At 33.9% G+C, this 14,773-nt stretch overlaps 2 protein-coding genes across 11 annotated transcripts in view; one reads left to right on the top strand and one right to left on the bottom strand.

Annotated features, from left to right (window-relative positions):
- Positions 1–14,773, top strand: part of LOC410393 (alkaline phosphatase) — a 195,379-nt gene that overhangs the window by 94,673 nt on the left and 85,933 nt on the right. The gene's annotated exons all lie outside the window — the stretch shown is intronic.
- Positions 5,255–14,773, bottom strand: part of LOC100576484 (caspase-1) — a 48,849-nt gene continuing 39,330 nt past the window's right edge. For 2 of the 3 annotated variants that reach the window (XM_006566897.3, XM_003250928.4), the window contains exons 3-5: positions 14,353–14,528; positions 10,645–10,741; positions 5,554–6,075 (exon numbers count right to left, since the gene is read on the bottom strand). In XM_006566897.3, coding sequence (XP_006566960.2) covers positions 5,810–6,075; positions 10,645–10,741; positions 14,353–14,528 — 539 coding nt within the window. In that variant the 3' untranslated portion in view covers positions 5,554–5,809. Of the gene's footprint in view, positions 5,424–5,553; positions 6,076–10,644; positions 10,742–14,352; positions 14,529–14,773 lie in introns of those variants that run through there. The other variant, XM_006566900.3, reaches the window with a different exon arrangement.

Here is a 14,773-nt window from a genome sequence, read left to right as displayed (position 1 = left end):
TTGTTATTAGCATAGCAGAATGTGCAAGGAGGTATTCGAATCCTATGACGTCACAGACAAAGAAAGCACCATTGTGCAAGAAGGACAGATAATATTTTCCGCTACTTCGAATACACCACGTGGAAAATTCATTAATTTCTCGTTTTTTACTTAAAATTTCTACACTTTTAAGATCGCATCTTGAAGCTAGAGCCTTAAGCAAGTTTCCCATAATTTTATTTCAAACCTTATTGTTATTTAAATAAGTAAATAAATAAATTATTTTGTACTTGATTACAAACTGACGGTTTGTAACTAAAGCACTCTGCATAATAATCGTTGATAAAAAATTAATTAAAAAAAATTTTGCATTAAAATTGATATGGGAAACTTATTTAAGGCTCTAGCTTGAAGATGCGATCTTAAAAGTGTCGAAATTTTAAGCAGAAAACGAGAAATTAATGAATTTGACGTCATAATCAATATGGCGTCTTCGACGCATTAGAAACGCACTACGGATTAATCGTTAATAAAAAATTAATCGAAAAGAATTTCGTATTAAAATTGATATGAGAAAGTTGTTTAGGATTCTAGCTTCAAAATGCGATCTTAAAAGTATGAAAATTTTAAGTGGAAAACGAGAAATTAATAAATTTTCAATATGGCGTCTTCGACGCATTAGAACGCACTACGGATTAATCGTTAATAAAAAATTAATCGAAAAGAATTTCGTATCAAAATTGATATGAGAAAGTTGTTTAGGATTCTAGCTTCAAGATGCGATCTTAAAAGTATAGAAATTTTAAGTAAAAAACGAGAAATTAATGAATTTTCCACGAGATGTAACGGAATATGCTCTCTGTCCTTCTTGCACAATGATGCTTTCCTTGTCTGTGACGTCATAGGAATTAGAATACCTCCTTGCACATCCTGCTATGCTAGTAACAAGTCGGAGCTTCGGTGATCCAAACGCGAGATGGCGCTGATCAAAATTTTTCAATCGCCTCCTAACTTATCGACGAAATTTATTTGTTTATAAGTTTATAGGATCAAATGGTGGTATCCTTTTATACTTTCGTAGATTAATTATAATTTAAAAACTATTTAAATGGGATTATATTATGGCATAACGAGATATAATAAACGAAAAGATATTCTTACGGAATTTTGATATATTTGTTAAATACAATTACACGTAAGTATAAGTATATAATAGTATATTGTTTTTTGGTTAGGTTATAAACGCATAATTAAAAATAACTTTCTATTATAATTAAATCATTTATATTTTAGCAATAATTAATGTTATTTAAAAATTAAAAGACTTACTTGATATGCAAAACAATGTAATAAAATAATTTATATTGTTTATATATAATTATAATTAGGTGTAAGTAAAAAATTAAAAATGTTATTCTGGTTCTATCCTTATAATACAATTTTTAAGGTATGAACAATATAATTATAAAATTAATTTCTTTATAAATATAAGAATTAAGAGAATGTATATTTAATATATTTTATCAATAAATATTTGCAGGTGTTATTTACTGTAAGGAAGCATAACAGAGTTACAACAATAAATAAATAAATAACCTAATATATCTAAAGGTTTAAGAAATAAGTATATATTATATTTTTCACAAATATTTATCATAAATAATTATGCTTTTATGAATCTTTAAATATTACATTTGGCTTTTCATATTTTAGGTATTTGAAGAATCAGATTTCAACATTTTTAATCATTTCTTTTTGATCCATTCACCGAAACGTGAGTTGATAATTTCTCTACGATTGTAATCACCGATTTAAATGATCGTCGGTGATATTCGAGCACAGGCTTTCTCCAAGAGATATATATATCTCTTTCTCTCTCTCTCGTTCGATCGAGCGTTGATCGATGAAGGGACAGAAGCACCTGCATCCTTTGACGAAGCGAATCAGTCATCCGCTTAGTCTCGAGTAGTTCAACTTTGAGAACGTACTTGTTATATAGCCACATCTACTAGATAGATTCCACTTCTCGTTGGTTCACCAGATGAATTATTAAATTGAAAATCTTGCTAGTTGTTGATCAAAGCACTTGGACAGCAAGTTCGGAAAATACGATGGAACGTTGAATAGGGAACTCTCGATTGTTTATCGAAACGTGTCGTTCTTTAACGACGAAACTTTTAACGATTCTAACGACGATTTTGGTAGCAAAGTTTCACCACATCTTGAAGGGATTAACGCGTTGATCTTGGAGCCAAATGACACATTGTACCATTAATAATAAGGATATCTTTGAAAATTGCATCTGCTGGAAAATATGGAAAAGTTTAACAGAGAACAGAATTACAATATCAACCAGATTTTCTTAATAGACACTATAAACAGTGTGCGAATAAAACAATACTCGTGCAATTAATAAAGTAACAAGTTAGAATATGAAAGAATGAATATGTATTTGAGCGAAATAATGGAAAATGGCTAGTGTAACAGATCTCGAGTAAAATGAGAATATTTCAACAAATTTATAGGATTAAATTAAAAAAAAATTGAGTATCAACAAGTTCCATAATTTTGCAATATATATGATAGATGAATTATCCGTAAAAAGAATCATCAGATGCGGATTAAATTTTGGTAAAACAATTGAATCATCTTGCTACGCTTTGTCCATTGTGCTCCTTTACTCATCCGAAGCAGCAGACCGAGGATTGTAACCCGCATAACGAAACCCTTTAACCATCCCTCAAACGAGCCGTAGCTCTATCATGCTCCGTTTGCTTCAAGGATTCACTTAGTCTCGACGAGAAGACGGAGATGAAGTGAATGGAATCGAATTGTCATTGCACGGTCAAACAGACGTACCAGTACTTCTCTCTCTCTCTCCAAGTACGAACGACTTCTTTTCTCTTTGATGCAAAAGTAGTTGAAGAACTACTATACCGATATACTGACTCTTCTCAAGTGGTTTGTGAGAAAATATGCAAATAATTATGCGTAATTTATTTTATATTGATTTATTTATAAATAATATGGTACAATAATAATATAGTACAAATAATACGTGAATTCGTTTGGCAATGATCGTTTCATTTTATTTGTTTCGTCATAAATGTTTCGCAAATTTTGTTTTGTTTCTTATATAATAATAATAATAATAATAATAATTGTAAAATTATAACGTTACAAATCTTGCATCTGTATTGTTATTAGCATTATTATTTTATATAACTAGAAACATTGACAATTTTACATCTAATAGCTTGCTATTCTGCTGTTAATAATACGGTCGATATTTCAACACAAATTTTGATAAACTTGTACGATAATAATTACGCTTGGTAATTACAGCACTAATTACAATTTTGGTTTAATAAGTACGATAAGGAAATAAGATACACAGACAACATTATGGTGTTAATCATAATATTGCTTAATAAGTTTAAAATATACGAGGAATTAAATTGAAAATATATAATTTAAGAAGATTGAACTGCCACTGTTTATAACCAGACCCGATAATCGATATTTACCTGATAATAAATGACATGTCGATTGGTACAACAGGTGTATCGAGTTATATTTCGTTTCATTTCACAATGCCATTCGATACTAATAATATAGTGCAATATTTTCACGTTATTATATTTACCCTCGTCATAAAGAGAGAATTTTTTAAAAATTTATCAACCATTCAATATAACTATTTTTCACCAGTTTCAGGGAATAATAAATTTGATCTTAAAATGTATAAGGAAAATGTTATACAATGTAATTTAAAATATTATACAATTATGTTTACAAAATTTTTATTTTAAACATTTCTTTGAAATAATTTTCAGCATAATATAGGAAAAATCAGTTTCATTCATAGAAAAAGGTAACTCTTATCACATTGCTTGCTAAACATAGAACATAGAACTGCTTCTTTCCTTACCTGCAACATATGTCTAGAATAATATTACAAAACGTGTCAACAGTTCCATTAAGTTTGTTGAAAGTAAATCCCCATTGTTTATGCTGTCGAGAAAAGGGAAAATTCTTTTTTTCTAGATAGAAGAAAATATGAGAGAGAATAATAATACAAAAATTAGACTTTATAATTATATACTTTAAAAAATATATTTTTTGCTCACATTGATACATTAATATCTTATATGAAATAAACGAATATTGAATGAAAAATATACGAAATAAATAAAAGTATATTTTTTCATAATATTTACACATAGATTATACGCCAATATAATAAAAAGAAAAAATTAAGTCACTCGCTGCCAGTTTAAAAAAAATTCTATTCATCATAGACACTATTCACTTCATACTTCATAATTTTATTACAATCTAAAATAATGGAGAAATGAGATCGTTTCGTGCCGTCTAGCGTGAAATTTTTAAGCGCGTTTAAAGAAATTTTCGTTTATTGTCGTAGAAAAAAAAAAAAATGTAATTTTTTTTTTTCACACGGAGAGAAATATTCATCTTTGTACAATACAAGTGGTTGCTTATAATAAATCATAACTCGCAACACAAAGTAACCAAATTAAAAGTACACGCGGTTGAATAATAAAAATATATAGCCAGAGCTTTCCTCGCCATCTTTTGTCTAGACGTGGTGACTTTTAATTTGTTTAAAAAGGGAATGAATTTCCCGCGTATTTTCGTATTTTCGCGGCCAACTTATTTATAGCTTGGTTCATTTAAACTCTGTGAACAGCTGCAAATGAAGTAACGCGCGCGCATTTCGTTGCCCATTTCTTATATAATATCGGATTAAGGGCCGAGATCTTTTTTAAAAAACTCGTTCAACGAAAATCCACGAGTGTGATAATTAAAAATATATCACCGATACTCGTTTCAAAGATTGAATTTACATTTTTCAGGAGCGATTCGTCGTTCCAATTTGTCAATCTTCGATGAAAATTCGTTTAGGATTTTTAGATAGCAAGTTTCGTTGAATTATTATTGAATTATTATACGCAAAATATTCTTCAAGCTTAAGTATACATATAAGAAATATAAATATTTAAAAGTTATACATATTCACGCATATTTTGTTAAATGCGTAATACTTATAAAATATCGTCAATTATTAAATATTGAAATTTGTTTCAAAATATTATATTTATTAATAAATGATCAATAATTAATAATCACGATAATTTAATTATTTATTTTATGAAATAAATTTATTTATATATTTTATTCTTCGAAGGTAAGAGATAATAAATAAATATTCTCGACGGTATTAAATTTATCGTATCGAAAAACATTTCTTCTCTTTTATCCAATGAGTTTAAAATCCATGCTTTGCATTTTCCTCGTTGAACATATCAATTATCGTCACGTATTAATTAAACGCTCGCCCGAAAATTTCCTATTTTCTTTTTATAATCGCCGCAAATTCGTTGTATAATTGGATCTCATATTTGCCGTCGATATACTGGAATCTTGTTCCATGAAAAAATATAAAAGAAGAATAATTAATGAAAGTTAATTAGAGATTGTATCTTATTATTTATTCTTGATCCGAGCGTTGAACGTCCATTTTATCCATTTTAGGGATAAAACAAATAAATGTAATTTGCAAAATATTTTTTATTATATATATATATAATTATATATGTATATTTTTTTATTTAATAAAATTAGTATGATACGATACAATAATCTAATCGCTGCTTCTCTATAAATTTTCAGTCTACTTCATTTCGAAATATTGAATTTCATGGTTCGAAGAAAAAGCAATAGCGAAAGATAAGAAAAATCGACAAAAATGCGATTAAAATAAAAATTTTGTCACGTTATGTTGCAATAACAACGACAAATTAACAAATTAATCCAAAGGATCGAAATCTATCCTTTCATTTTTCGACAATTCAAGTAAATATTTCGTTTTATCGAAATATACTAATCGCGATAACGTGGAGACTATAGTTGGGGCTTGGAGTTTATTTTCGTTGCTCAATAACGCCCGATTATAACTAACCACGTGCCTCACGATTGAAGTCATCATTCTGAGTAGATCGTGGGTCCTCCAATGTTCCTTCAACTCTTGGCTAATTTTATTCATTAAACAAGAATTTGTATTTTGCCAAGAAGCTGAAAATCAAATCATAATCACCATGTTATCTATTCTTGTGTATGCTGCATGCATGTGGACTTAAGCAGACGAATGAAAGTAGAAGCCATTTCACATCTCAATCTCTCAAAGAATATACTCTTTCGAATATAATCGAATGATTCGAACGTGCCACAACGATAAATATAGATGTATTTTATGAATGTTACAGAAAATACAATTACAGTGTCTTGGTTTAATATCTTGAAGCAGAAGTTTAGAATTAACACAAATGATCCAAGGAATAAGAAATTTTGCAAATCGACCCGGCCATTAAGAGCGATCTTTAGCCACCGATTATTCGGATTAGATTCGCAACAACTAATGACCTCATCGAGGATCGTTTATCAGAGAATACAGTTTCTTTGTAAACGCAATTGGATCGGCAACAACACGAAAGCAGGATCAAGGAAGGGATTGGCGCTCGTGTAAACTCGTTTACAACTGTTTAATCCAGCGGTTTCTCTTCCCGTTTTTTTTTTTTTTTTGCGCACGAATCGCCACAGGCAGAAGCGAATTATCGTTAGTCGCGGAATGGAGTATGAGGTTTTGGGAATGTGTGCAAGTATTTAAATGGAGGATGATGTAATTAATGAGGGAATGTGGGAAATGCGAAAGTAATATAAATAGATACTTTACCAAACGTAAGATAAAAATGGACGAGTTAAGGACAATTCGTAAAAATTTTTATCCCACCACGTACATACAATAAAAGATAAATAAATGCGAATTGTGAACAAATTCTTTCGTTACGTTCATTTGATTATAATCGCAAAAATGATTGGAGCGTCAGTTAATGAAGAAAAGGAAAAATGGTGGAAGAGAAGCGCGAATGTTCCATCTATAAAGACAATCATGAACGGAATCCTAACTGGATGAAAATATATTTTCCACGGGGAAAGTAATCGAGACGTTTAACAATAGGTGGAAATAGAGGCAAAGGCATTATCATCGAGACGTTAATGGAACGCAGAAATACGGCAACGTTATCGCTTCCCGTAATCGTCCCGGAAAGAAACGTTTTCGTTGTCAACGCGATAATCGAGATAATCATTCGTTTCAACCGATGTACGCAAAACTGCTTATTTTTGCCGTAAATAATTTTCTTTACTTCGAACGTTGCACGATAAAGTTTACGATTACACGGAAGCCCAATTTTTGATATATAAATATAACGTAATTCGTTCTACTCGAGGATAATCCGCAATAAATCCAATACGATTCGAGGAAAATTACGAATAAATCTTTTCAATCTTTTGTCTGTTTACCATGGAAAAGGGACAAAACATCTGGGAAAAGGTCTCGGTATTAGCGTCCTTCGAAAGCGAATCAATCCATCGAAGAGTAATCGTCTCCTCTCGCCACTTTTCCTTCAACAACCACTCCGTCCCTCGTTATTATCGATCACGACAGCGTGAAACAGAGAGAAAGCGCGGTTTCTTTCCACCGAATCCTGATCGAAACAAGTCTCTGATCCGATTACACCGGATATTCTCCGTCATAATTTCACGCACATGCGAAATTCAAATTGGGGAACATTATAATAACATTGGCAATTAACCGGGCTTCGAATTATAATCGCTTATCAACCATGTAACGACTAATTACGAAACACGAGGGACGATCCAACTATATCCGCGATATCGATCACTCTCGACAACTCTGTCCGGCCACAATTTCCTTTTCGCGTTCTTCCTTTCCAACCAACGATTCTCCATCGGAATTATCCTCGAAATCATTCTGATTTTTCTGAAATAAAGATAATCACAAAGGTGGAAAATGTTACAACGAGGATTACGAGGAGGGCGAGTGTTTTCGCCTCATTCGATACATGGCGCGGAACAATCAGGGTTCTTTGTCACCGGAAACTTGGGCAATGTTATCGAATAATTTCGTTAACGATTCGATTACCCATTATCCTGTTCACGCGTGGTGGAAAACACGGTTATTCGTGTATTGCACGGATAATTCGAATTAAATGTCACGTTGCTTTTAAAATCGCGCGAGTAAAAATATATTTTATATCTGTTGTTGCGATATTATTTTTTTCGATCGTAGGAAATATTTTTCCGCTGTATTCGACAAATTTATGCTTCGAAAAATTGTATATATATACTTGGATGGATAGACGCGAACGATAGTCGATGTTTGATTGAATTTAATTCAGTGCTGCTTCTAATGCGTACCTCGATTTATGAGGATCGCTTGATCGACATCAACATTAGCATCGCGTATCACTGTATTATCGACGTGTTTCGCTGTCAACCGAAATTTCTCCCATTAATCTCGATAACGTAAACGTTCGTCCCTTTATATACATCTAAAAGACGATTCTAGATAAAATAATTTTCACAATGATTTTTCACGATTATTACTATTCCAATTTTTCCTATAAACAAAGTTTTATTACAACAAGTGAATTGAAAAATTGATAAAAATTGAATCCTTCGTTTTTAACAATTTCTACTATCGAATCACTTTTCTTTAAACGATCTAAAATACGAAATATATATCAATATGGAAGAAATGAAAACGTTTCTTCAGATTGTATTTTTATCTTAATTCTGAAAATCTAGCAATTATTATGTAATACCGAGTAAATAGAGCAATTTTCAATCCATCACCACTGTCGGCATAAAATTTCGGCACACGATAATCCCCGATCACATTCCCGTCCGTTTATTCAACGCATGACGCAAATCAACCGATTAACGATCCGAAATGACGCGCGACTCAATATTTTACTCTGTCAATTCGATGACGCGCCGAGGGAGATCAATGGCGTCGGAAGTGACGCGAGTCAATGATATCTGCCACGGCCCTGCCGTGAGACAATAAATCCCGTCTGTATCGCTTCGCGTCCGCTAACAATCGCCGCGCTATCTCTTCCGTTATAGATTGTCCATTCTCTCCATCCCGCCATCGAAGAAACTTGTTCTCGACTATGTGCGTGTATGCGTGCGTGCGTATATCGAACGACAAACCGGATATCGTAACTTTTCATTCGAAGGACGAAAATTTTAATCCGACCGACTATTCAATTACTCCCCAACCGATAATTAGTCCACATTGTCGAACTTGTCGAGAGCTTTCAATTAATTTCCACGCAACAAATTTTATTAAGGGGTTAATTAAATTACGTTCCAACGTACGCTGCGCAGTTATTATATCCATATTTTTGGACAATTAATTAGATTTCTCTTTTTGATTGCTAATTGTATCGATCTTACATCACACGTTTCTATTTGGAAAATAATTTCCAATGTCATTTCTGTATAGGAGAGAATATTTCAGACGCGATGTAATTATGCCAGATGAAATAAAATTCGAGCAAAATCAAGTTGATTATCAATTTTTGGTCATTAAATCCCATTTCTTCTTTACACCGGTCGAAAATAGGTTGGAAAGTAGAAGCGGTTTATCACGAGGACAAATGATTACGGACGTTGAACGAGAAATTATTTATGCGACACGGTGACGGGTAAAACGGGAACAAAGATGACGCGTAACGAAATATACGCGTGTATGTGTATTTATCACGCTCACGGTTGCACACGATTAACGTGATAATTCGTGCATGCAATTTGTGTCCGGCAGCTTATTATTGCATTCTCCCTCGATAAATTAGCGCGGGCCAAGAACACGGGATCGAGCAACGGCGCGAAATATTCCTTTTGCTCTTCTCGTTTCCGAATATTCACCAGAAATATAATTACACATCGGATTCGAGTAAGATTTTCCATCAGAAAAATTCCTGTCTCCTGAAGAATGGACGAATAACCTTTCCTTGTTTTCCTTTTTCCCAAAGTGGCTTCTTCCATCGTGTGATCGTCCGATTGATCCCGAATGAAACTACTTTTCAAAGCCTCTCGTCTCGATTGCCCTAATCAATTGACCTATCTGAAACGTGGATAGATGGTTCCATCCCAAATCTAATATTCCAAATGATTGGCTTTAAGTAAGGATTGCAGGTTTATATTCTAGGTAAGAATGAGTATTATTCGATTCGAAGATAGATCCCCCCTCCAATATTCTCGATCACACGAATTTTCCAAGGTTTCGTCTCTCGAATAATCGAATACATTTTCATTCAGACGGAACATCGTGTGTGCAAATACCCAGCAACATAACAACGAAATTTATAGTCCTTCTATTCTTTCCGCCTATTGACTTGCAAATGAATGCTCGACAGGGATGCACAGGGGAGGAGGGAGGGCGTGAATTGCACACGCACGTGTTGTCGCGCCTATTCAGGGACCGAACACTCGTTGAAAGAATCCGTGAGAGCACAATCTTCTCTCCGACAATCTACCGAGGAAACGACCCCTTCGAGCACGTACCTGCGTCAACTTCCCGCGGGATAAAGAATTTCTTTTTTTTTCCACGCGAAATAAAGATGCAAACATTCTCGCGTACAACATTTCGTTTGCATAAAAATATTCATATATTCATATATATATATATATACATATATACATACATACATACATACATACATACATAGGCGTGTGTTTTTAAAAGTCGGAAACAATATATTCGTGTCTACTTACAATTATAAAATAAGTGTACGACCATAATATCTGGGAAAGAGAAATTGATCGATTGGTCAAAACCGTGTATTCCGTTGTACGATGAATCATGGTAAGTCTGGAAAAGAAAAAAAAAAAAGAGAAAAATGTAAATGTAAATGCGAATGCAATTTCGAGTTCGCTTTTGAAAATTTGAATGTTAAAAGAGAAAGAAAAAAAAAGAGAGATCCGATAAGCAGGTTTTAATTCGTTTTACATATATAAATATCCGACGATATATCGAAGAGATATATCGATTTTTAATAATTTTAACAATTTCGTAATAATCTCGGATAAAATACTCGTCTTTTCTCTTCAAACTCAAGTTTCGACAAACTCCATTAGGAGTCTTTCGATCCCGAAAAGGAATAAATCACGCGATACGTATCTTCGTCCAATTTTTTATTTTTTTCCGTGTTTTTATTTTATTTATTTCCTTTTTTTTTTTGCAATCCTTTAACCGACATTCCCCCAGGAGAGAAAATCGCTCTTCTCCCTGTCCGCATCACGCGGAAAGTCGCGACGTTATCGTGAAAAAGATTGGCGAGGATCGCGATTAAATACCGGAATGCGACATGACGAGACGGAAAAAAAAAAAAAAAAAAAAGAAAACAGGGCAGAGTTGAATTCGCCACGATGATACGAAGAACGATCCTCCCCATACAGGGTTGATACAATAATTTTTCCACTCTCATTGTTAACGTCGCTTAATAATTTAAACAGGATTCTCGAAACGGATCCTCCATTCTCTGAAATCTTATATGTTTCAAAAAAGAGAAAAAAAAATACTCGATCCTGTTCCTAACGCGATTGTTGTCGAATTTTTTCCTTTCCTTTTTTTATCCTCGTAATCGCGTTTGCGCAGAAAACTTTCTACGGTTTAACGCGACGCGTGCCCGTATATCCACACGTCCGCACACATTGACACGTTATTCAAGAGCTCGTTAAACGAGTTGCGAAGCAAGCTCGCCAACTATAAAACTCTTTCGCGCGCCTTTGAAACGTCGCACGGATAATTAACTATGTCGTCTTTTCCACTTCCGTTAGCGCCGCTCCTCCCTCGCTCGTCGCGAAGAACCGGAAACACGGAGAGCGCCAGAGCGCCCACTTTCCTCCCCGCGAGAGAACGAGCTCGTTTCTCTCCCCGTTTTCACGTGTCCCCTATCGTCGAACCCTTAACCCTTCTTTCGCGGCAAGAATTCATTTCTTATAAGCGTGAAACTTCCCTTCCCTTCGTCGAGGAGAAATGTAAAAAGAGAAAAAAAAAAAAAGAAAGGAAAGGGTCGGTGAAACCAACGCTCGATGTCGTAGTTAACGAGGGGGGGAGAAATTTGATCGTGGAGAATTTTTTTATTTCTCTTTCTCGTTCCCGCTATAATCGCGTCTCAAATATTTTTCAAGCATCGACGGTTGGTTTTTTTTTTTTATCAAGGAATATTTTCAAAACGCGTTATTCCATCACGTAACAACGATGAATCAATCTAAATAATTCCTTAATTATACGCTGCTTGAATAATTGCATAAAAATTTCGAAAGGGAGGGGGAAAACGTTTTTGTCGATAGCTGAAGGCGTTTTCAGAGAGTTTCAATGCTTTATTTATTTAATTTTTCCAACGAAATATATATTATATCCGGTATAAAAATTAATTAACGCGCGCGTATCTCAAATTCGTTAACAATCGTTGTATTTCCCTTCGATTATTCAAAATTTCTCGCTCAAATAACGCGAACCTATTACCGTTAAATTTTTAAAATGATGTTATACAAAAAAAAAAAAAAAAATTCCCGATAAACGAGAGAAGCGAGTCGTTATATCTCGTTCAACCCTATTAAATCTAGAACGGAGAATGGTTAATAATCATCGATCCCAAAAACAAATTGGTTTATCACCCTGACGCTAATAATTCAAATTTAAAAAAATAAATCTTCTATCCAATAATCTTCTCTAATTACTATAAAAAAAAAAAAATAATTTCAAACGCTTATCAACTATTTTCTATCCTGATCTCGTTTCCACTCGTTTCCTCTCGCGAGCAATATATTTATACACGTAAGTAAGTTCATCGCGTTAAATTTCGTTTCACGATTTAAAAATTTCCCTCGAAATATTCGTATAATCTCGCCGGGTGGGATGTTTCTGTTTGTACGAGCGTGTTCGAGTGTCTCTACTTCTCCGCGTTTTCGAGTTTATTTTGTAGATCCCGCGGAGCAAAAACATACATCCGTTTCTATCGCGATAACCGGGGAGCGAACGGTGTTAATACCGGGTGGTTGCAGACGTGTAATACGCGTTGTACGCGAGCGTGTTAACGACAAATTGATTCACGCGGAACAGCTTGTTTTCCAAGTTTCATTATATCGAACAAAACACGGTCTTATTGCTTTTTTTGGGGGGAAGAGGGGACTCGATTCGACGAGAAGTTGGTTTCGATCGAACGGGGGAAAAAAAAGTTGGACAAAATAGTTTCGTCGAGCGTATGAAAATTTATCGGAATAAAAAGAAAATCGTGCGAAGCAGATGACAGCTATGGCTCTTTTCCTCCATAAATAAATTTTTTTTTTTTTTTTAGTTATGACTCGAATAATTTCGATGCGTTGTGCAATCTTTTCGAGAAACACGGACTTGAATGGAAACATGGAGATCGAATTTGAATGTTCGAATGTTGAATTTGGCAAATGCGGCGTACTTTTAATTTAAAATCATGTTTCAAATGATACGTTTTAGAAAATATTTTTACTTCGAATTATTTCGAAATATTTTATCATTTCCAGTCGAAATCGACGCGCTTATAATAGGAGTATTTCACGAGATCGCAAAAGAACAAAAGAAGAAGAAAAAAATAAAAACATTTCCGCGGTAATGCGCTTCGTGTTGCAAATCCTTGAGAGATCATCCCGTAGCAGATAAATGGAAAAAGATCAGGCAAGGATTACATCGCGAACGAAATCAAGATTTACGTTATCATCGTGTGAAATATTCACATTATCCCGTTTTATATACTCTTCCTACTTTCGAGATCGGACAATTTCTTACCATCTTCCCAATCATATCGCAATTCTATTTTATTGAACAACTTTGCGAACTTATTGAAAATCTTTTGAAAAATCAACATTATCGAGACATAAAAATATCTTTATTTATTTATTTTATCTTGAAAATTAATTCTATTTACAATTTTAGTTTCCGTTTCAATAAAAAAAATATTATACAAAAAAAAACCGAGTTAATATATTCCAAAGTATCGAAGAAAGAGTAAAGTAAGAACGAAGATATAACCGAGTTAATTAAAACCTCTCCTAACGAAAAACAATTTTTTCGCCAACAGATTCATCGGGACGCAAAATATTTGCAAAGATAGATAGAGGTAGATAGAGGCTGGAACAAGATCGATGTATTTCGCGCCATGATCGCTTAATTAAAACTCTTTCTATCCATACTTTTTTCTCCGACTCTCGCGTCACTATCGAGATTTTTTCACGATGCGGCGTTAATTTTATTTGCAATCCAAACAGGTGCACGGTCAAAAGCGTAAAAGGAGGAAGCGGAGAAATTATTGATAAAAAGAGGGCAATGCAGCAGTCCACGGATTAAAGATCGCTAGAGAAAATTTGTTTCGTGTCCCGATTGATCTACTGTCGATGTCGAAAAATAAATATATCTTAGAAAGAAAAAAAAAAAGAATAACTCACCTGGAGGAAGAATATCTTTGGCTTGTCGATCAAGCCTGGACACGAATCGGGCAGGAAAGGCATCCAGAGCATTTGGGCTGGATAAAACATGTTGTCTGCTTTCAGATAACCCGACGTCCCGGTAGACAAAACGGCCACGGCCAGGCAGTCGTTATTCGTATGATCCTGTGAAGCAACTTTAACGAAAGGATTAATTAATTTGGCTGATAATCTTCAAAATACCCGAATAATAAATAGCTTATAACAATACCGAGGAGAAAGTTTCACCACCGCCCTGTTTCCAAAAATCATCCACCCTTGTGTTCGCGAAATTTCTCTACATCTAGATTATCCCATCCCGCGCCACTCGTACAATCCGCTCATGATTATTATGGTAAAATGGGGAGGGGAAATAGTTGGCTCTACAGGTGTTTGGATTATC

Source organism: Apis mellifera, linkage group LG12, assembly GCF_003254395.2.
Source record: "Apis mellifera strain DH4 linkage group LG12, Amel_HAv3.1, whole genome shotgun sequence".
Taxonomy (NCBI): Eukaryota; Metazoa; Arthropoda; class Insecta; order Hymenoptera; family Apidae; genus Apis; species Apis mellifera.
The sequence above is the reverse complement of the archived record's forward strand: the minus strand, read 5'-3'. Positions and strand labels throughout refer to the sequence as shown.